At 36.9% G+C, this 24,655-nt stretch overlaps 1 protein-coding gene across 1 annotated transcript in view; it reads right to left on the bottom strand.

The window, feature by feature from the left end:
• ror1 (receptor tyrosine kinase-like orphan receptor 1) overlaps positions 1-24,655 on the bottom strand; it is a 109,938-nt gene that overhangs the window by 4,630 nt on the left and 80,653 nt on the right. The window contains exons 2-7 of the mRNA XM_084128434.1: positions 23,697-23,768; positions 18,510-18,797; positions 17,281-17,317; positions 1,734-1,861; positions 809-1,126; positions 480-725 (exon numbers count right to left, since the gene is read on the bottom strand). Of these exons, the coding sequence (XP_083984560.1) occupies positions 480-725; positions 809-1,126; positions 1,734-1,861; positions 17,281-17,317; positions 18,510-18,797; positions 23,697-23,768 (1,089 nt within the window). The remainder of the gene's footprint in view (positions 1-479; positions 726-808; positions 1,127-1,733; positions 1,862-17,280; positions 17,318-18,509; positions 18,798-23,696; positions 23,769-24,655) is intronic.

The following is a 24,655-nucleotide window of genomic DNA, read 5'->3' as shown; positions in this document are numbered from 1 at the left end:
GAGGACAAGCAATACATTAAATTTTTTTTTACTAAATATGATAATTCTGTTTTGACAACAATAAAAATGTGTTTTGGAGGAAAATCATCCACAGATTACCCAAGAATGACTATATTCAGAAAGGAATACTATCATACCGTTAACTATACCATACTGCATACTAATTTTCAAAATAGTGTGTAAAACACTTTCTGTAATCTTGCTCTTGATCTCATTACATGCATGTTCAGTGGCTGGCACCCAGTTATCATATCAGAGCTATTTTGCATTTTAACCAAATTATGTGAAAGAATATTTGAACTTTTGGCAGTTAATCATTGGAAGCCAAAATCCAAAACGAAACTAAAACACAGCCCTAAATCATTCTTGAGAGCAAGGGGGCCCCCTGGTGGTTCAGGGGCCCTACACAAGTTGCGTATTTTGCGTATAGGGAGGACCGGCACTGAGTGTAGCATGTCAATACAAGCAGGGCGTCTCACCACATGGAGGAATGTCGCAGAGCTCCATGCGCACACTCTCATCTAGGGTGAAGCACCAGGGAGCGTCGTGCTTGTTGCCAGGGTTGCGACAATAGGAATGTCCCCCGTTGAGCTCTGGGTAACGCATGGCCAGGAAGGTGTGGCTGTGGGGATACTGCGAGTTCCATGGTTGACACTGTCGACCAGATTTAGTCACGCTGACTGTGCCGCGGTAGTCTGAACCACTGTTGTTGTAACATTTGTGGCCTAAAATAGGAGAAACGAAGAGAATTTATTTCATTTTCTATAAAATGACAAATCTTTTTTTTTTAACTACACAAAATACTTACTTTTAATTATGGTCTCAGCTATTGGAATGCCTATTCTCATGCAGTTGGCAGCATCGGGGCTGTCCGAAGCGGCAAGGTCTTCACAGTTGGGCAGTTTGAGACGTTTGAGGATGAGAGGGTTGGAGCGAGCGATGATGTACTCAGTCTTACACAGGTCGTTTTCCAGAATCTCACACTCGTCCTTGCATAAATCCCGTGGTTTGTCCATGCCAGAGCTGCGGTCACATGTTGGGAAGGCAAAATGGCACAGGGAGGGAATAGCAAACTGGGAGCAGCGATCTGACAGGTGATTGGAGGTGCCAATCATAGTGAACGCCGCTGGGAAAAAAACAGAAATAAGTCTTTTATACAGTGTTTTTTTCCAGATTTGAAAACAGGAATGATCCATTGTGGACTCGTGTATTCGAGGGAAATGATATCTTACACACAAACAACAAAGAGAGTTCCAGTGAATTGTTGCGGTTTCGCGAGAAGCTGTGTGATTCAAAAACAAATTGACTGCTCACTCTAACCACAGTGAATGCCTGTGTTCTTAGATGGCTACAATTTAAAACTTTCTCACAGAAAACAAAAAACTTAGGCCAGTTAACATGTGTATGATACTAAGATTTAGCCATGGAAAAAATAACCTCAAACTCTCTCTTAAAAAACAGTAAGGTGGGCGGTGCTGTAGTATAGTGATGGTATCTGATGTCATACCATGGCACATATATAAGATGGCACTGAATGATATTGAATGAATGATTACTGAATGATACTATACTCATGTAGCGTGTAATTTACAGGGTAATTTAAAGAGTACACAAGCTAGCTGTTTTGATTTAATCAGCTGCGTTTCGGTTGAACTGTACAATATAGTCAGGGCCAGATTTACCTCATATTGTGACACAGGAAAAAACTAATTTTGAAAGGATTGGAGGACTACCTGTGATTTGGGTCTCAATCTCGCCCTGCATCTGCAGCGAGTCTACGAAGATACTCCTGTTTCCTATGAAGCGAGCACACGCAATCCCTCTGTACGGCTGGCAGAAACCTTCCTCGTCAAAATCCTCTCTAAAAACAAAATAAATATGAAATGTTCATGTTAATTATGGTCAGTAAATTTAGCAGGCTTTAAAACATAATATCCAGTCCAAACTCCCCTACTTTGGCTTTCATCACAGCATTGTAGTTTTAATTATTTATTTTGGCAGAAGGGATTCCTATAAGGCTGTAATTCTAACTCCAAACACTAGAGGGCAATACGCACCACTGGATCACGTGCAATCCCACAGAGCCAAATTTGGCATGTTTTACCAGCCCTATACAATACAAACCCAACATATGAAAAATACATTCAAATGGAATATAATACAGACCTGGATATATCATTTAAACCATTCAACATTTCATAAATAATAAAAAAGATGTTTTGTTCTGTGTCTGCATATAATACCCTGTAATTTAAACCATATGAACGAGTGGTTCTCTCAAAAGCGTATGTCATCCATATATACACTATGAGAAGGAGGCAAAGACTGAGTCACTGCTGGACTCCAGTGATTTGCAGTGCGGTAAACCAAAACAATTTGACTTAATAATGTGTTTGATAAAATGAGAGAAAACAATGATCAGGTTATGAACAGTTCAAATAAACAGACAACATTAAAAAAAAAAAAAAAAAAAAAATCAATTAAAATGGTTGGTGGTGTTAATGAAAAGCAGGTGTGTGAAAGGTCAGAGGTCAAAAGTCAAAGGAGTGTCTGAGAAGCAAACGTCAACCCAGACATTAGCACTCAATCTGGCTATGTTTGCGATGGAATACAAGCTTACTATTTAATGAATACCGGACATTTACTGCACACTACCCACTATTCTTTAAAAATGTTATGTGAAAGAATAGGCATTATCCTATGATCTTACATATTATAAGAGTTTTAAACAGTAGTTTATTACATTTTTGTCACATGACCATGTTGCAGTCCATTCAATATATACATTATCTTTCAATATTCAGCAGCCAATTGCTCCAGTCTTCAGTGTCACATGATCCTTCAGAAATCATCCTAATATAGCCTACTGATTTAGAGCTAAAAAAAACCCTTGAAAACTGTTGTGAAAATATTTGTGTTTTTTTGTTGTAACAATATAAAAGTCTTTACTCTCACGTTTGACCAATTTAATGCATCCTTGCTGGATAAAAGTATTATTTTCTTAAATATCGCACTGACCCCAAACCTTAGAATGGTAGTGTATAAACACGCTAAAAGTACAGTTCTGTTTTGTAACATTTTAATTAAAATGTTTTTGTCCTGTCAAGTTTCATGTAAAAACAGTTCAATCGAAAATTCAGAAACAGACACAGACAGTGGAAAAGCTTCCCAGCTCTCCAGCATGTGTGTCACAGGAGAATGCATTGGTAACTGTGGCCACCCACAGAAAGCTAAATGACAAGGAGGAACAGTTGTTGTGGAGAATTACAACCTATTTTTGCATAATATTAGTTTTTTTCCCCAACTCTCTCTTCCTGTCTTACGCACACACACACGAACACACTCGAGTCAGTTCATCTGCGTTTTGTGTGTTTGCGTTTCTTACTAAGCGTGGGGTTTGTTTGTGTAAACAGAAGGAAGTCCAGGGCATTTCTTTACTTGTCAGTGCCATTTGGAAGTGAGTGATAATTAAAGGAAAAGTGTGAGCTGCAACACAAACAGTTGACTGAGCCGTGACAGTGATGCAACAAGAACAAGAGAAGGTTCTTAGCACACACACACACACAAACATGATATGCTTTTCAACATGCTCTTCAGATCCAGCACATCGTGGAATTCCTACAGGATTCTCAAACTCTCCTGCTAAACCTATTGAGTCAAGACAGGAAGGAGTGAGGAGTCTAAAAATGCTCCCCCGTGTGCTGAGTAGCAGAGAAATCAACATGAGAAAGATGCACATTAAACATTACCAAGATGGATGTCTAATCCTTCAGGGTGTCCTATTCTTGAGGGTGTGTAGCCAAAACCATCCGCAAACAATTAAACAAAGGGGCCCAAAACTCTGAAGAACAGAGGAAAAGGTTTTATTTTGTATCTTTCTAATTTAATACATTATTCAGTCCCCTTTTGTTTTAATGAAAGCAGCAGTCAAACTGACATCTAAGCCAATTTCTACAGCATAAGAACAATTATGAGATATTACGATAATTCATAATTATGAGATGAAAAGTCAAAATTATGAGATGAAGTCAAAATCATGACAAAAACATTGAAATTATAAGATTATGGGAATTATAAGTCATAATTATGAGATGAAAAGTCAAAATGATAACATGAAAAGTCGAAATTATGAGATATTAAGACAAATTCTTGACGTCATAATTATGACTTTTTGTCATAATTTCAAATTTTCATCTAATAATGACTTAATATCTCAAATTTCAACTTTTTATCTCATCATTATTTTTTATTATGTGGCTGATTTCACCAAGTGCAACATGTTCCTGGATCAACATCTTCTTTTGATCCTGGAATAACATTTAAATCAACCAATCAGGGAAGTTTACAGTTTCTGTCAAGTTTAGGCTTACAATCCGAGTTAGGTGCTTCTACATCAGTGTTATTCACCTATCATTTCCCTCTGATTTTAGGGATAATTTATGGGTAGGTTTAGGTATTGGGGTAGGGATATGGTTAGTATAAAATTCAGACAGGAATGTTGTTCTAGGATCAATAAAATATGTTTATTGACCACACAAATCAGGACGTCAGGAAATGGAGCTCTATAGACATGAACTCCACAAGTTTGTGTAAAGCCTGATAATGTTATCCAGCACAATTTGAGGATTATAAATAGAGAAACAAAAATCAGATTTTAGATCCTACATGTGCTTACATGCAGAAGAACATCTGTGGTGACAAACAACAGGAGAAGATCTTTGCCTGATGTCTTGGTAGAGAAGTCAGCTATTTCAACATCAAACCTCTTTTTGATGCATGTGGAGGGGGGTCAGCTGATCACCAGATGACTTAGAATTAATAACCTGGACCAAACAATGGCGTGATTTAAAACATTGAGCATTTTTATGAAGCCAAGCTCATGAAGATGTCAGTGCTGCATACTAATACAGTAAGGAGAATGGATTTGTGTCATCAGTGTTACTGTATATGCCCTGGAGTCCAATATATATATATATATATATATATATATATATATATATATATATATATATATATATATATATATATATCAAGATATTCGCCTCCGGAAACCATCTTCAATCTGCCTGGCCTGAAGCCTCTTCCATCTTTTTAGGAACTCTCCCTCCTCCATCAAGGAGTCAAAAACACCTCTTTAAGACGTTTACTAAACTTTTTTTTTCTCTTGTGCCATATGCCGCTCCACTTAAAAAGGAGCTATAGCAGGGAGGTTGATCAGTTGATCAGTAAGGACAGTGAGATACTCTGTTTGGGATCTGAAAGCCATGCTGTGCAGAAATGTGATTTTGAAGCAGATCTTACTGCTGACGCCTGATTTTATGAACAGATATTTCCAGTTAGTCCATTTTAAGATCAAGAGGCTCACTGGCCTACATTAAGAAAACTAATTGTAGATAAGCTCACTTTCAGGGCTCCCACGATCATGGAAAACATGTGATTTCCAGCTCTGGAAACATCATGGAAATTATTAAGTTTCTTAAATAGTAAAGTAAAACTGGTCCACAAGTCAGCATGATTTCATCAGTCTGTCTGCTGATGGACTTTTGTACACTACAAAGAGTGGTTCCTGACATACAAATGGAAATCTGGATTAATCTTTATGAAATTTAAGATCATGGAAAAGTCATGAAAATGCATTTAATCCTGTACTTCTCTTCATTCAATCAAGCACTTTTATTAAAACCAGCTTATTTTCAGTCATAATCACTAAGACTGAAAATACACTAAGACTCTTTTATACTGTTGAAAATTCATGTTTAGTTGAATTCTCTCTACCTACTTGTATATGTGAAGCACAATATATTTTCCAATAATTTGTCCCATAACATGCTCACAATGTTTTTTCCATGACTGAAGGATCCCTCCTACACTCTAGTGTTAGATCATTTCTCTTTAATATTTTATGGGCTCCACTGTGATGCATGTGCTTAGAGTTTCTGATCTCATCCAAATTCATGTCATACTTTATGTGCATATATAAAGTTATTACATGCACCTCTGGAGTTTCTAATACTCAATATTTTCATCTCAGATACTATACCATGAAAGCAATGATGGCGCTTGCATTTCACTTCTCAATGGCTGTGTGCTTGCCGTTTCATGCAGTATGAATGCTGATGTCCATATTATGCTGTTTTGATGAAACACTTTCCAAAACATCTTAACTTTGTTGTTACAGTAAGTATAAGGGCATTCCAGAGTAGTGTTTGAGTTTGTAAAATTGAGTGTTTCATTGGCTATGTATCTGCACACACACACACTCTTTGAGGTTTTTGGGAAGTGTAGGACACATAAAAGCTTGTATAATGGATTATAAAGGACTAGACTTGAGAAATAATTTTGAAAAGAGAAGATACAATTCAGTCAGGTATTCTCCTCAGATAAAGTTTGACCTGGGTCAGTGGCAATATATTTAACAATGGGGAGGATATGAGTAACAGTGGACTGGTTTGTCCCTGATAAACGGGGGGCCTGTGGTCCGTGACTGCATCCCGGGAGGAAGGGAAAGACAGCCACCAAGGGACTCTCATTAGGAGCCTCGAAGTAAAAGAGGAAAGAGTCCTCATGTTACACTACCACAATAGCAGCCTCTATTACAGAAGCAAAGGACACAACCCTGCGACCCCTGAGATCGCCCAGAAAGAGAGAATCAGGGCATGCAAACTATAGTCAAAGTCTAGGCACGTGATCTGAGCAGAGAGTAAAAAAATCAAAATGGTCATCATGAAATGTCAGTGGTTTTGACTATTGAAATGGTGGTATCCTGACAGCTCTACATCCAACAACATCTGACAGAAGCCTGATTGACTGTGCAATTAAATCTATGATCTATACAGGAACCCAGAAGATTATCTGCCCCATCTCTTCACTCCGCATTAACCGTGTCACATCCCCTGAGAGTAACGTTGAGGCTCGGGCTCCAGTTTCTCAATTTAAAGGTCCACGTCCACTGGGTGCAACTGCTGTCGTTGAAACAAATAATCTGGATATTGTCTGTACGAGTGTATTATAACCCCCACAGATGATTTGTTTATACTATGTGCAGTTGAGTGATTTTCTAAACAAAAGAGGGCAGAAAGGTCAAGCTGTTAGGAGCCCATTAGGACGGGAGGTGACAACGTACATGGCGCAAAATAGTCTATGTTTGTTTTTCTAGTCACTGAGCCACAATGTGTACTGATCGTTCAATAACAAACAGAGCTGACTAGACAAGGTGTGACAACCAGTGATTAGGGGAAGTAAGCAAAGAATGAATTGCATCACCTGATAGTGTTGTTTATTTGCACATTCAATCCAATACACTAAAGGAATTATGCCAACTAGGTATCAGCACAAACACACCCACAAAATTACTGCTAAGACAATTTGCAAGGTGAAATTCCCCAGTTAGACATCAACCTTCTTAGTATTCCTCAATCAATTCATTATTAACAATATAACAATACAATTATAAAAGAATGCCTGTTGTCCCATTCATTTTTGTAGAAATTGTATAGGGTTGCCAACGACCCAAGGTGTGTAACAGTGTAAGTATATTTTTTCTGCACAACAATAATTGAATCTTTGATGACTGAACAAGTGCAATTCGCCTTTATTTGACAAGGAGGCAATGTCTTATACACAATGATGAAGTGACGTTTCACTCATAGTTACCGCAGGCAGAAAACAAAAGAATAGGAAGTATCATCAGCAAAATTTGAAATGGCTCAGCGATTTACTGCAGAGCAAGTACTGAACGCAATCAATATTAGTGTCAGTCACTGATAGTGGATCTGGTGAAGTAGCTGTCAGCAATCAAAATATTGATTTTGAAAATGTTTTAAATGATATGTAAAAGAATATGTTTGAGATGGCGAATATGAGGCAGATGCTGAATGAACTGGGAAATGAGCTATAACATGGACAGTGATGATGGTATAACACATCTGCTCAAACTGAACACTTCCAAGCTCCAAAATGTAACTATATTTGTTACTATAATATCAGTAGAGTTTTATATTATTGCGACAGGTAGATATCCATCCTTGTTAGATATTGATCCGGGTCGCTAAATACTCTAATATGTAATAATAATAATAACTGGTGGAACATTCATGCATTTAAAGGGTTAAACTACATTCTGTTTACCACCTGATTTACATGGGTGATAATAGCACAATAATATAAACAATTAAATAAATAAATAAAAATACAAACCTTTTTAAGTAAATAAAACATTTGAAAAGACTTTATTTAAATAGTTAAGGTACTATTTCTGTGATTAGCGCCTGGTTAAACTTCTGTGCTTAGTGAACAAGAGGTTTTTGTGCTGAATACTAAAGTGGCACTCTGATTTCACACTCAGTGTGTGTGTGTGTTTCAATACATTTGGGTGTGAATGCATCTGCTGCTTGTGTGAAATTTATAAAACTGAATCCTGACACCACTGTTATTTACTTCATATGTTATTGCTCTCCGCGTGAATCTACATTTGTCTGCCAAAAAACTGAAGTTCATGCTGTAATCAGTGTTGGCTCAAAGAACTGGCAGAGCACCACTAAACTGACAACATGACTCATATAATCACTAATCAGAGTAAAGAACCACCTTCATCCAAGAAAGCTCTTCCACCATGTTTTGATATGTGCTTGCGATTTGTCACACCTTGTGATTTACAAAGACAAAGCCTATCATAATGAAAACACGGCTGTTTAAATGACAAGAACATGCATGTTTAACACAGCCGGTGTGTTTTTATAGAGAGTGGGGAACCTTGAGTAATTATGCATTACTCACGGGCTAACTTCCAGGTGTAGGAAAACACAGGGACTCCATGAAAGCTGGGGAATATCAATAAAAATCTCACTGTACACAACTGTCTCTGCTTTCCTTATGCATGACCTATTTATCTCTGTCCATATCAACAGAACAAATCATTATATGTTATGTATATCATTAAACTATCTTCACTAAGACATTATTTCATAACTTTAGCATATCCAAAGCTGTAAAATACATTAAAAAAGAAAGGAACTTGCGCTGCAGGTAAGGGGTTATCCATTTGAGAGGGGCCCTGGGAATAAAGTTCATGCTCTCCCAATAAAAGCAAATTTACTGGCCCCATGTCCCTCTAAAAAGTAATGGGAATAAGACATAACTTATTCCCTCAGTGAAAAGAAGAGAGAAAGAAAGCATTTCTGAGCTTTCATTCATATTTACGGTTGTGTATCTAAACGTGCGCCCGCTGTAGCTCAAGTGGAAAAAAATCAGAAGGCTTTGGCTGCCAGACTTTGTTCATGGAAAATCTTGAAGAGAGGGTGCAGGGCAGAGAGTCGATAGAAAAAGGAAAGGTAGAAGACTGCGAGAGGGAGACTGGGGATACTCTGAAAACATAATATAAACTATAGAAAAGTATACAATAATGTAATGTTTTATATACAATAAAGGTGTGAGGGTGTATTACATATCAGTGATATTTATAGGGTTATGAAATGGCATCAGTAAATTGGATCACCCACACACGTCAAAATACCCACCAGGTCAAGTCTCAAACAAATGTAAAACGTCTTGATAATTTATAGTAGCCATTCAGTTGCATTAAAGGGATAGTTCACCCAAAAATGAAAATTCTGTCATCATTTATTCACCCTCAAGTTGTTCCAAACCTGTATGAGTTTCCTTCTTCTGCTGATCAAAGAAGATATTTTGAAGAAAATCGGTAACCAAACAGTTGATGGACCCCAGTGACTTCCATAGTCTTTTTTCCATACTATGGGGGGGCACCTCAACCGTTTGGTTACCCGTATTCTTCAAAACATATTCTTTTGTGTTCAGCAGAAGAAAGAAATTCATACAGGTTTGGAAAAACTTGAGGGTGAGTAAATGATGACAGAATTTTCATTTGGGTGAACTATCCCTTTAAGATTGCATATTTCCAGTATTTCCTATGCATGTACTGTTACGTCTACATAAAAATAAACAAGGATTGACTTTTTAAATGAGTGAGTAAACAATGCACAGCTTGACAAAGATGCCATTTATAATCCTCAAAAATGCAAAGCTCAAATTCAAACAATATGAGTACAGTCAGAGACAATATTGGAACAAATTCCATTTCATAATAATTTTAAGACACACACACACACACACACACACACACACACATTTATATACATGTATATTATATGTATATATTATAAATGTATTTCACAGCCCAAAAATTATTACCTTGGTAGCTTTATTCCACATTATTCCATCGACACTTTCATAGTAAAACGTGTTTTATAGTCTAAAAATTGTTTAGAACCAACCCTCACACATCCTTGCTGTGGTTAACTGAAATGCAAATATTTTTGTCTGTGATGACCTAATATCAGCTGGCATATATTAACGGACCATTAAAATAAAGATAAACAGGCTGTCCACTGGCAGGACGGTGTGGTCTGCTGATGTAATTGAGTGGTAGAGGTTAATATGCCGTCATATGGGGTGCTGGGGAGGTATGCTGACCCACACTGCTTGCCCTCAGACTGGGAAAGAAGTTCTGACGAAAGGTCAGGCTCAAGTTTCAGACTGCACCTCCGCCATAGAGTATACCAGGTTAAAGGTCATATACCAAGAGACTCATATTAAAGCTCCAATCTTCAGTCAATCAACACTTAGTTAAAAGAGCTCCATAACAAGCAAGAGATTTAGATCTTGACCAAGCCTGTGCTCACATGGTGAGCTAGTTTTCTGAAGTTGTTATAATCAGTCTTCGAGCTACAATAAATAGTGCATATTTGGTAAATTGAATATGTAAAAGTTGAATAAAAATGCTATGAATAGAAGCATTAACACTAACTAAATTAAAAGTTCTGATAATGTCCTCCAAGTAATATTTACCGGATTGTAATTAATATACATGGAAGCCTCAGCATCAGAATACAAAATTAAACAGGTAATTAAAAGTTAGAAGTTAAAATAGGTATAAAAATCACATTGTGAGATACATGTCACAATGCAAACCACAATCATATGATATAAAGTTGCTATTACAAGGAATAAAGCTGCAATTATGAAAAATAGTCACAATTTCTTTTTTTTAAACTCTGAGGTGGAAAACTGGCTTTCATAGATATTCCAGTTCTAAGGGTAATGTGTCCCATTAGATTAAAAATGTCTGTAAGGAAAAAGAAAAAAAACACACATCAAGAACTATGAACTTGCAGTAAATCTGAGCTGCTTTTACAAGTTCCGTAACTCAATGTGCCAACTCAGAACGCTATACAAATAGCTGCTTGTTACTTTCATAACTTTACAATTAAATTAATGTCCATAACAACACACCACAGTGACATGTTTCTGAAAAACCAAATACATCTTCAAAAGAATCAAATATATCACATCAAAATTGAACAGCAGAACTTTAACATTAATCAAAGACTCTCAAATTTATGAGAGCCCTTTGTTAAATCCTCGCTGAAATGGAGAGCTTTCTAAAACTGAAGCACTTGAATAGCTTTCAGAAGTATTATGGTAGTCGTTACTCAAAAAAAAGGATGGGGCCCCCATTAGGATGTGCTCCTTCAGACAATGCTGAGGCTTCTGGGATATCTCCAACAGCCCAGCCTTGAGCGAACAATGGTCTGGACTTTTTTAAGATCAGTTTGATCCACTGTTAAAACAGAAATTGTAAAAAATCCAAGCATCTCTTGTTTTACATTTCATTTTATTCGAGAAAAACTTTGGACAGCCAGGAGAAAGTTAAACAGACATGACAAGGCATTGATGGTAATATTAATCTTTTCAAACAGGAAAAAAGGGGATGTTATAAACAACCTTGAAGAAACGTATGGTTCAAATGCCTACTATTAAAGAATTCCGTTGACATTTCATGGGAAACCAGCAGCAAAATAAACCATTGAAACCATTGAAAATACACATTTGATTCATTTCATGCATTTCTTAAAGGGGTGGTAAAACACGATTTCACTTTTCTAAATTTAGTTAGTGTGTAATGTTGCTGTTTGAGCATAAACAACATCTGCAAAGTTACAACTTTCAAAGTTTAAAGCAAAGGGAGATATTTGCTTTTAAAGAAATCAATTTCTAAGAACTACAAAAAACGGCCAGTAGGGACTACACGACATTCCTGCGGGCTTGCTGACATCACTAAGCCCAATATTTACATAAACCCCTCCTCCGATGAAGGATTCGCACAACGGCTAGTCCTGAAAGATGGAGCAGTTCCAACTTTAAAAACAGAAACTGTTTACGGGCTACAACCTGTAAGTATGATTTATTTTTCGTCGTTGTGTTTTCCTGTAATAGTTCGTATTGTTAATTGTACGTTGTAGCAAGGAAGTAAACGAAGGACAACGCTGTTTGGCTCCACAAACCAGTTCGTTAAATGCTAACGTTAATTCATACTTATCCGACAAACACATACAAACTTCTGTTTAATGTCACCAGCGCAGCGAACTTGGAATGTTCGTGGTTGTTGTGTTGTCGTTTATGTGATCAGTGTAAATTATTCTTTGATTATAGCTTTTATGTATTGTTTATCTACATGCTTGTTTATCTACAGGCATGCTAAACATGGTTTTGTGTTTGATTTGGCTACTGTTGTAAAGCCAATGTTTAGTGTTCGTGACCGTTTTTACAGGAAGGGACAGAGCAGTGTAGAATAATGGTTAAATATGTGAAAAATAATGCGAATTTTTAAAAACGAAGCATGAACACATGTTACAGTGCACCCCACAAACACAATCAAGCCTTCGAAAAAAGGCGTTTTACCACCCCTTTAAGAATCGATTATGACCTTGTCCTTGCAAGTGCTATGCTATACCAGTTAAAGGTGAAGTATAGTTTCTGTGACACTAGTGGCACTTAGCGGAATTACACAAAAAAAAGCATATTTTCGAACAACCTTGCAAATGCCTCTTTCGCACATTGTGCTTCCTCAACTCAAACACAACAAACACAGTGCTTGTGAAGGCATGTCTCAACAGGTAAAAGTACTACTTTTAATAAAAGGTCAAACATATTAGGAATATGTTTAGCTGTGTTGCTATGTGTAATGAGTAAGCAGTTGAGTAGGCAAACACCTTGTCTAGAGCTAATGCATCTTGCTTATATATACAAAAAACTTTTTTGACATGACTACTTGATCTACACTGGACATATCACAGTAAACATAAACAGAATATTTGTCTTTCTGAATGGGTGGATCATGATTCTGTATAGTATTGAAGCGTCCACTGTAGCACGTAGCATCACAATTCCCCATTCACTTTGACGTGTTCATAACCTATATAATCTTTGAAGGTCTAAATTTTGGCTTGAACTATGTGATGCATCAGCCATTGTCACACACTGGCTAAACACCCTCTGGCTTCCCCTGCTATAGTCGCCATGCTCTACTTTAGGTTGAGCTGAAAATAGATTGACGGATCAGAGCGGGTCGCTCCCAATGTTTTGATGGTGACTTGGGAGATCAATGTTTATACATTTGGTGGAGATGAACCCATGAATGGCATGCTAATAGTAGTCAATGAACAGTTAAGAGATAGTATTTTAACATAAAAATCTTACATAATTCACCATTACATTAGGCTACAGTGTAAGGGAGCCTATACGATATGAAGTCACAATTGTGAGATAGTAAAAAATAAAATATTTAATTGTGAGATAAAGTTCAAAAATAAGAAATAAAGATCGGAACAAATGTGAGGTATAAGTCACAGTTGTGGGAAATAAAATTGCAAATAAAAGAAATAAAACTGAGAAAGCCAATAAATTCTGAGCTATTAACCCTTTAACATGTACGATCACACCGGTGTGATTAGAACATTCAGTGTATCAAGTTCATCACACTGGCGCTGGCGTGTCACATGACAAGCATGATGCGTCGCCATGGAAATAATAAAGTAATACGCTCTAAAATAATCATGCTGGGGGTGGGGGTGGGGGTGGGGGGGTCAGCTAGAATATTTTAAACTTATGTGTGAAAGAGCAAAAGAGAAACCAATGATCGATCAAATTGCTTAAAAATGTTTCAAGGAAGCACAGGAAATATTGGTTGATGAGTTATTTATCTCCCTTAAAAGTTTGTTCTAGCCTATTAAATTCTTCCTACTGTGTTTCACAACATCACCCCAGCATCAGTGTGATGCTGTGACCTCTCTCCTACAGGATGGCTGACATTTGGGCCAGAACAACAGTGGCCATTGTTTCTCCTTTCAAGGTTCAGGCCCATTCCTCATCCATGGTGTTCGATTACCTCCTTTCCAGGTGGTCCCCATAAAAAAAAGCAACGTTAAAAGTGTGGGGCAGTGAAAAGGGGGAAGAAAACATATTGCATTTATTAAAAAGTCTATGAATAAGGTCTTCAGTGTGAGTAATCACAGCAGCTGTGGTGAGCATCTGAGACGTGCAAGACACAACAGAGGACTGTATGTAGACGCTGCCCCTACTTGCTGTTTCAAGACCAGCTTACCTTATTCAAGCCCTTCCGTTTGCGAAAGATAAAGCTGAGTTAACCTCACATATCTGAATCAAAGCCAAATCCGCCCTCATCAAACAAACAACCACCCAACAACCTCCTCTGCCATAAAGGGCTCATGGGACTCCATTATGGTCAAACTCTTAAAGGGTTAGTTCAGCCAAAGATGAAAATCTGTCATCATTTACTCACCCTTATGTGGTTCAAGACCTGTATGACTTTCCTCTTTGAAACATAAAATATGATATTTTGAAAAAAAAATATTTAGTAATTTTATAAAATATTTTCAACTGATTTTGTCCATTCAATGAAAGTCAATGTGGTCCAACAACTAAGTACCAATTGTAAGATATTAAGTTGCATATAGAAGAAATAAAGTCACGTTTCAGAGATATGAAGTCACAACTGTGAGATATGAAGTTGCATAAATAAAGACACAATTGTAAGATATAGTCACAATTACGAAAAAAATTAAGTTGCAATTACAGGAAATAAAGTCAAATTTGTGAGACATGAAGACACAATTATGAGATATGAAGTCACATTTGTGAGATATTATGTCGCAAATATGAGGAAAAAGTCACTATGTAATTTATGAAGTCACAATTATAAAAAATGAAGTCAAAATTATTAGATATCAAGCTGCAATTACAATGACAGTCAGTGTGGCCCAAAACAACACAAGACACCTTTGATTTTCATTGGATGGACATTAAAGCACTTTTTTTTAAATTATTATTTTAAATATCATAGAAGTTAAATGTTTCATAGAAGAAAGTGATAGAAGTTTGGAATGACATTAGGACATTAGAATAATTTCACACAATGAAAATGAGACATTTTGAACTGATTTTTCAAAGAAAAAATTACAACTGGTTTTCTCACCACTAAACCACTATTTTTCAAAATATTAAAATGAATAACTTGCTTGTTTGTAAGAATGGACTCATTGAGCAGAATTTATCACAATGAGCTTATTGTTTCTGCCTAAATGAATACATGATGTTAGCTAACTACATGATTTGAATTATCTTAGAACTGTACATTTCTGACATATGGACATTACTTGAACAGTCACATCTGATAACAGATTACTTTAAATTGTAATGTAGAAACATGCATTTTCTGTAAAGCTGCTTTGAAACAATATTGTGAAAAGCGCTATACAAATAAATGTGAATTGAATGTGAATCCCTGTCCCCCTGTCTATTCATTGACCTTTGCCCTTCAGACATCAATACCCCTCCCCACTTTCTCTCATATTTCCTCTCTTCCCCACTACAAGGCCAGCTCAAGACCAGCTGTGGCTAGTTCAGCTTTCAGTCTATGCACTGACACCAGACCTCCAAACGCACCTCTGCTCTGGAGTTCATTAAAGGAAGAGTTTCATTAGAGTCCCAGCCAAAACATGTCACCAGGGACACTTTTACCCCACACCCTCTTTACCAGGTACTCTCACCAAGACAAGGCTGACACTTTGATAATCCTTCGGGGAAAAAAAAGGAGGCGCATAAAGGAGAAAGAGAGCAAAGAAGACAGACAGCGTACTGACCCTTTTCCTCTTGATGGAAGCTGACAGGAAGACTTTCTTTGATGATGACACTAATGATTACCAACAGGCCAACATATAGCTCAAAGGGATCTCTGTGCACCTCAATGCAGGCAGCACAATGACGGCAGCAAGCCCAAAACTAGCCGTGCCGCCGCCTGTACGAGGCTTAGAGGCACACAGGCGGGTTTGTGGACTTTAATCAATATTAATGTGATTTGGAGTGCGGCCAGCCACGTCAAACGGTCAGGGGTTCATACTTTGATTTGGACAGAGACTATCCACAGTGCACCTCAATGCGCTATGATGCACTCTGAGATTCGCATCAGTATTGTAAATAAAAACCACGTGACTGTTTACTTATAACATAAAATGAGAAGATCCTAGTGAGGGCAAAAACAACTCACTAAATTTCCATAGCACTAAATTGAACGTATTACAGGAATCTAAAAAACCATTTGCCATCATAAATCTATAAAATAAATATCTATGCTCCAATGCTAAATGGCTACAGTAGGTGTTGAAGCCTGCAGCATGGAAAAATGGTATGATTAAAAGAGAAACACAAAGGCAGTGTATTAATGTACTGTCTGAAATCTGAGTGGGCTGAAACAGAAACATGTGGTGAGCCTGGTTGTACATTTTAGCACAAACAGGTGCTGGCTGATTTTAATGAAGTTAGACATACAAACCCTACAGTTCCTACAACCTTAAACAAGACACGTGTACGCAACATGGACAATATCTTCATTTGTCGTTGCTAACCTACAATTGACCTGCTGAAGTCTCCGGACCTCTCTCTCTCTTACTGTAAAACTATAAATCAGAAATGTACAGAACACTCTTTAATTACCATACCTCAGAGTAGTTCTTGATACACATCTGCAATGAACTATTAGAATTGCAGTGTAGCTTTCATTGTACTTTGTCAATCTCAATTCCAAAAAAACACACATTTGAGACAACAGTGGCAAAATAAATTGCAATTAAAATATGATGAATTGATTACAGAATTTAATAATAGATTATATATATATATATAGGTTGGAAACGTTAAATCGCAGTATTCAGTATGCACTACTTTCTGTGCAGGTCTATATCATCCATTCTTAAAATGGAAATGCTTTACCCAGACAGCTCTTGAAGGAGCAATTAAATCATTTGCATATCCAAAGTTTTTTCCCCCCTTTTGTTCTTGTATATTTAATGACTGATAATGGAGGAATTTAGATGGGGTACTGCACAGAGGAAAGGAAAATGGACTTACGGTGAAGGCCTTCCAGGCAGAGGGGTGGGAGCAGGATCTGGAAGAAAGAGAGAGTGGGGATTTTTAACAACATGCTAGGAACAAATCGCCCACAAAGAAGCATAACACATGTGGCCAATATGGATCGTTGGCATCATGGACTAAAGAATAACTACAGTGATCTCATCAGACCTACAGAGTTTCTCAAGATTTTTACTATAAAGGTCTGAGGACGGTAAATTGCTACACGTATGAAGATGCATTAAAACACATTTATTGCATAGGGCTTCAGGACATTTACAAGGGTCTTCATTCCAAATAAAGGGACCACTACTTTGCAACAGGTCCAAAATTATATGTGTGGACTACCTGAAGATCTCAATTGTTTCTTCTAGACAGCAATGACTTTCTCTTTTGCTGAATTATACGGCTTATTTGATTTTCATCTGGAGAAAGACAGAAATCTCAACTATTTTTGTTCATACAACGAAAGTTAATGGGGTACAACAACAAAAACACAAAGTATGTTTGAAATCATTGTGTCTGAGTAGGTACTTCATTTAATGAGGAATAAATTTCGCAACCGTTAAAAAATGTATGTTATATATTGTTTGAATGGTCATCCGATTACTTTTCGCATACTGATTTTCTACTGCCTACTGTTTACCTACTAAATAGGCATTCTCGAAATTCTATAAAAAATTCTATAAAATTCTTTTCAAAACAATCTCATGGCAATTCGTAACTGTTTTATGTTTTGGCGAATTGTCAGCTAATTTATATAAATTTGTGTTATATGTCTATTTTCATTCGATCTGCTCAGGTCTGTTTCATTCGATGTTCAGGGTTTGTGTTAGAGGTGGACCTTTATTTTAAAAAATCATGTTTTCATATGATTCGTATGAATTTGCCACCTCATAAAATAGTTAAGTTTTCCTGTGAGATCGGGTTGTTCTTTTATGTTTCACAGATGACAGAGTCACACAGGTTTGGAATGACATGAGAGTGAGTAAATGGCAACAATTTGCATTTTATATGAAATGCCAGGAACTGGGTTAACACAAATTGGGTGTTTTTGGCATTTGTTTACATTTAAATTGAAAAAGTTGAAACTGTCTCCTATGCTATCAAAGATGTCCCTCTGAGATGGGATGCGTTTAAATACACATACTTGAAGTTTTTCTGCAGTACGTCATCAGTCACCCGATTATGAAACCATCACAATATTGTAAAATTCCAAAAATACTCACCAAACTTGACAAACAGGATTCCTGTGGTAGATACTGTCCCATAGGTGTTGGTAGCCACACACTGAAAGTAGCCGGTGTCCGTGGTGTCCAGGTTTCGGATTCTTAAGCGCGAGCCGTACGGAGTGGGCCTGTAAGAGACACGCCGCGGTTCCTGGACCACAGGAGCATCGTTTTTGAGCCAGCGGACTGTGGGTGGTGGATTCCCTGAAACGTGGCAATGTAACTCAGCTGTCTGTCCGAGGGAGGTAGTGATGTTATTCATCGGAGCATCCAGCCTTAGGAAGTGATCTAAAAGGACAAGACAGAAAAGATATTGAAAATGTAAAATATAGCTAACTTGCTCAAATTACCCGAAGGGAATAACGCTGGAAAAAAGTCATACGGGTGCAAGACTGACAGAACTAATCCTTTAAATATTCATTATTTGATGTGTAGTAAATCAAGTTTTTCCAAGAGGCTTTTCTTAGTGTTTGTGGTCATTTGTAACTATATACGCACATACAATGTGCAACAAACCTCTAAGTTGCCGGTTAGGAATTCTTTATGATATTTAGTGGTTGCCACTAGGTGGTAAATCATTAGTTTGTCTCATTGGGATGGATAGCGCCAGAGGGGACAGAAGAACCTCTTGAAGCTTCTGGAAACTTCTGTCTCCAGAAAATCTGTCTTGCCAGGCCTACAGCTAACTTTGATAAGGGGCCAGCAAAAACATGAAAACCCCTAATATTTCATGGGTGGTGGGAGGGAAATAAAAGCACTTGTAGTGAGCTCAGCAAATCTGACCCATTCTGGTCTGAGTAAGGCCATAGAGGGGAACTTCTGTAGTAACACTTCAAATCTATGGGAAAGCTACACAGACAGTGTGTTGAAACACTTTGTGGTAAAGAATCAAACCAGAATTGTGGTTATAGTAGATATACAATAGTATGTGTATGTGCTTGTGAAAACAGTGTGATCTTATTAGTATTAGTAACATGTGGTTTAACGTATTTGGATAGATGCTGAAATGTACAATATAAACAAATGTTTTTATGCATGAACAAATTTCTTTTTATTGTATTTAAAATATATGAGATTTCAATTTAAATCACATTTACTCTGTAAACATTTCAAATTCCTAATTTAGCATTATAATGTTTAATAATAATTAAGTTTTAGATGCTGATAATACATTTATATTGTACATTTCAGTATCTGTCCAAACATTAAAAAAATGTTAAAATAAAAAATGGTATATTTGACATACAAATGCCAATGAATACTAATGAGATCATATTGGCGTGTTCCATACAAATAATAATTTAACCTCTGTAGAATTCCCTGGGACTTCCTGTGGAGTCATATGATCGGTTTGGCAGACAAGCTCTGACAGGCTCTTGATGGCATCCTGACAAGCCCTACTCGTGCAGCCAAGAAGCAAAGAGTGAAAGTAAACTTTTCCTCTCACTCAGCGCGGATTTACTGTGAGCATATGATACATACAGTCCAACAATCTGTCAATACTTACTCATGATTAAAGAGAGTCTAATACACTAGGGCATTGTGCAGCAAACCTAATTACTGCTAACTAACTAACTAACTATCTAAAGTGCAAAAGAGGGGTTCCAAAAATGTATAGTTCACCCAAAAATAAAAATTCTGTCATCATTTACTCACCCTCAAGTTGTTCTAAACCTTTATGAAATTTTTCTTCTGCTGGCTGAACACAAAAGAAGATATTTTGAAGAATATGGGTAACCCAAACAGTTGATGGGTTACCGACATTCTTCAAAATATCTTCTTTTGTGTTCAACTTGAAGTAAATTATGACAGAAATTTTCCCTTCAATTCTGAATTTAAAGCGGTTTGTAACACAAGTTTCCCTTCTCTCTCTTCAAATTCAGAAGCATCTTCTCACAGGAGGCCAGACTATGGTGCAATGCAAGGAATGTGACTTTGACGAGAAAATTAATAAAAGTATATTGAGTAGGAGCCATGAGTGTGGTCCCCCAGGGTTAAAGGCAGGGTAAGCAGCCGCAGGGCCCACAGCTGTGCAGGTACATCCACAATATTAGTCCTGCTGAGGTGGGGGTTGAATTCCACTGACTACCATTCACCTTTCAGAAACTCCAGCACTGTTTGAACTATACCAGACAGCAGTCTTCAGCAAACTGCATCTAGGGTTACCAGGAATCTGGTGGCAGATTTGAGCAGGATTTTGTTGACCACAACATTAACAGGAATATGAGGAATGGACCTGGGAAAAGCTGTCTTTTTCAGGAACTGGACTTAGGTGAATGAGATCTTGATATTGTTTGTTGAAATTTTTGACCCTATACTTGACCCAATCTAAAATACAGTATTGACACTGTACTTCATCTAAAATACATACTTGATTCCATATATTTCAGATTTAAAAAAAAAAAAAAACAGGTGCAAAATTATATATATATTGCTTTCTAAAAACCATTTCATGATCATGAGATTAGGTGTTACTGAATATTATTATTTATTAACTTATTTTATTATATTGACAACCCTAGTTTTTTTTACAGCAAAAAAAGATTTGGGTTTTTATAACAATAATAATATAAGAGTAAATGCTTTGCAATAATGTTTACAACACCACTAATTTAAAAGCCAATTATGTTCATTTTGCAAATAACATTCTGTCTTTATAATATTGCACTTATTATTATGATTTTTTCTACACAGTATAAATTGGATAGAAAATATATAGCTATTTAGTACCACATCATCATATTTGGGGGTCCTTGGGATCAAAAAGCTCGAATGACATTAGACAGTGTTGCAAAGACAAGTCGCTGCAAATTCCCACCACAAAATATATGAATCATGCACCGTTTGAGGCCTTAGTCATTTCTTATGGTCACAATCTGAATATATGAACCACAGTGAGATACCTGAGGTCTGGGTGACAAGTGACTAATATACACAACATTCAACCATTACTCCACTCACTTTTCTCTTCTTTTTTATCCTTCCTCTTGTCCTTTCACACCTCCTCCCTTCTCCTTTCCCTACTCTCTTTTTACCGCCCTCTTGCTCTCGTTCCAGGCATGTCTGGTCTGAGTGTGGCTGAATGGAAAGCTACCTTCCTTCCCCTGGTGGATCTCTTCTTTATCCCTTCATCTTAACTTCCTCCATCCAAACATCAGCTCTCTTATAACAATATACAAATATGGTTATCCATAAATGGATTCGTATGAAGAATACAACCACAGGGGGATCAGTTCCGACCCATAATGCATCTGACTGACAAGCCTAATCTTTTGGACACTTCCACTTCCTTCTAATGATGTAAGCATGCGGTGACGGGTTCTGAACTTCAGCCAGAAGGAACCAACCGTAAACAGACCCACACGCACATGTAATTCAGTTGTTTATTTATCGAACTTCAGCAGATGATTTGAAGAAGTAATTTGACCATTTAAAGTTAGCGGAATCAAGTTTTCATGCGCTGAAATATTAAATACCAATATAAAAGTTAGGTAACACTTTATTATAATGGTCCCCTTTAGACATTCTGTTGAATTTAAGTAAACTCACTAACTCACATTAGATTATCAGTAGAGTATTAGTAGGCTGTCTGCTTAAGTAACTTTGCAAGTACATGTCACTTTACTCTACTAACCCTACTAGGGCTGTATTCAACCAAAGAAATGCTTAGTCGACCAAAGTCCTGTCCTGCACGATTAGTCGACTAAAAAAAAAAAAAAAAAAAAAAGACGCGATGTTTTGCATTTTGATTGAACATTTATTAAACAATTGTCATAGAGCATTTATAAAACAACAACGAAAAAACGTTTTTTTTATTTTTTTTTATTGACCCCGCGAAACAGTTCTCATTCGCGCTTGAATAAGGCCGGCGACACACTGGTTGCTGGCGTGAGAGTCTCAGCTGCGTTGGGTGTCTGTTTTTATTTCGGCTCCCATGTTAATAGGTTGGAGTTTGCACACTGCCTGCGTGAGACACGCGTCTCAGGCGCGGCTCGAGCCACGCGGAAAACGCGTGCATGCTAGAAATAGAACCGACGCCTGAGTGTTCCAGCAACGGGAGTGTTCTCTGGCTAGAGCGCAGAACAGCGGAGTTTGTATGGACCGAAGTGCATGTCTGAGCTTGTATTGCTGCTGTTGCTTTGACATTGTGGAAAATAGAATAATAGAAACAAAATGTATTAGACTTTTTACCCGTTATTATCAATCTAAATTAATCTCGTTTTTAATTTAGGCTAACTTAATTTCGTTTTTCTTTATTTAAATTTCATTTTTTCTTTATTTAAATTTAGTTTTTCTTTATTTAAATTTAGTTTTTCTTTATTTAAATTTAGTTTTTCTTTAGGCCTATTTAAATTTAGTTTTTCTTTATTTAAATTTAGTTTTTCTTTATTTAATTTTCGTTTTTCTTTATTTAAATTTCGTTTTTCTTTATTTAAATCTACCCTTTACTGTGTCAGTAATTTGTTAGTCAGAAAAATATTAGACTACCTTAAAAGTATTGCTTTAACAGACTGTGTGCGTTTTATATCACTAGTGCAGTGTCCGTTCTCGGAGAATAGATTTAAATATTAATCCCAAAGCAATTAGGACCATTTGGAGAAATCACATAGCGGACATAATGACTCCAATTCTCTTATTAGTTTAATTACTACTGGTTTGGTTCAAGACAGGAAAAACACTTAAACGAAATGACAAATAAAAGAACAATATAAAAGGGTCTTGAAATGGAAGGAATGGAGTGCTGATATTATGTGTTTGTAGGAATTTGTATTTGATAGAGTGAAAAAAGAAGGAGAGAGAGAGAGTGTTGTAAGATGGCACTGAAATTTAGTGATCTTATGGAAAATAAGTTCTTGCTTGAATTCTCCTGACTTTTGTTCCAACTTGCATCTATAACGATAGCACAGACACAGCAGATCTAGGTTTACCATGAGCACGGAAACCCCCGAATTAGTGCGCACTGTACCAGACTGAGGAATTAGGATAACTTAAGAAACATAACTAGCTTCTTTCAAAATGCTGTCATCCTAGAGCTCACATGTTCCTGCTAGTAATGCTGTCTGCTTTGGCAATCAAAACTAACATTCATCTCTAGACAAAACATCCAGCAATCGCTGCCGATCTGTCACATTACTGTAGACCTAATGGTGTCCCTGAGTGGCCTATCAGAGCTGGGCTAAAACTCACCTCTTTCAGCTCCGCTGGACATGTTCCAACTGGAGGCGGCCACCACGTTTGGGTCTGAGGGAATCTCTGCCCCTGTTGATACAAAGCAAAGAGAGAAAGTCAAGGAGAGGCACATTTCAGACTGTGGTATCATGGTACAGTAAAGGTAACAGATACATGGTACTTCATACAAGGTACCGTATTCATGTACCATGGTATTTAAACTGATACTTTAACATATTTAAAATAAATACTATTGTAATACCATGGTCAATGGAAAAGGTCCAGTGTCTGGCTCATATACATCTACTATAAAGTACATATGTAATATGCTGATAAAACTAATAACTGGAAACATATACACACTAGGATTAAATAAATAAATAACCTTCATCTATATAACTCGGTCAGGCTGATTCAGTCATATTAAATTACATTGACTGGATTATAACCAGTTATTGCATGGCTCATGGTTCAACCAGTTATTGCATTATAACCAGTTATTGCATGGCTCATGATCAATTGCGGGATTGTGTGGTCAGACATTGTATCATGGCTGTTAAACTATTTGACACTGCCTGCAAATTCTCCTACACAGACAGCTCTTTTTCTTCTCACTTAATCAATTTTTCTTGCCAATTTATTTATTTAGCAAGTATGTAATAAGTGGGATAATGTACAGTGAGCCAGTCATTATTGCAAAACAATCCCTTCAGGATGATACAAGTCAAGACCCCTCTGCGTATAGTTTTCCTGTTCACTCTGTGGGTTTATTCTGTCAAAATGAACATCACCCATTATTTAATTTAGATTTTAAGACATGAAGTACAGTTTTTAGGTTAACTGACAAAACATTTTAAACAATTCTAGACATTGCTAGCCATTTTTATAAATCCGGTTCAGTATCAGTTCAGTGTTCACTTTTGTGAGAGCAATGATAAAACATATGCAACAAGAATGTGAAATTAAAGAGATGGCCA

Source organism: Abramis brama (assembly GCF_963993115.1).
Source record: "Abramis brama genome assembly, chromosome: 11".
NCBI lineage: Eukaryota > Metazoa > Chordata > Actinopteri > Cypriniformes > Leuciscidae > Abramis > Abramis brama.
The sequence above is the reverse complement of the archived record's forward strand: the minus strand, read 5'-3'. Positions and strand labels throughout refer to the sequence as shown.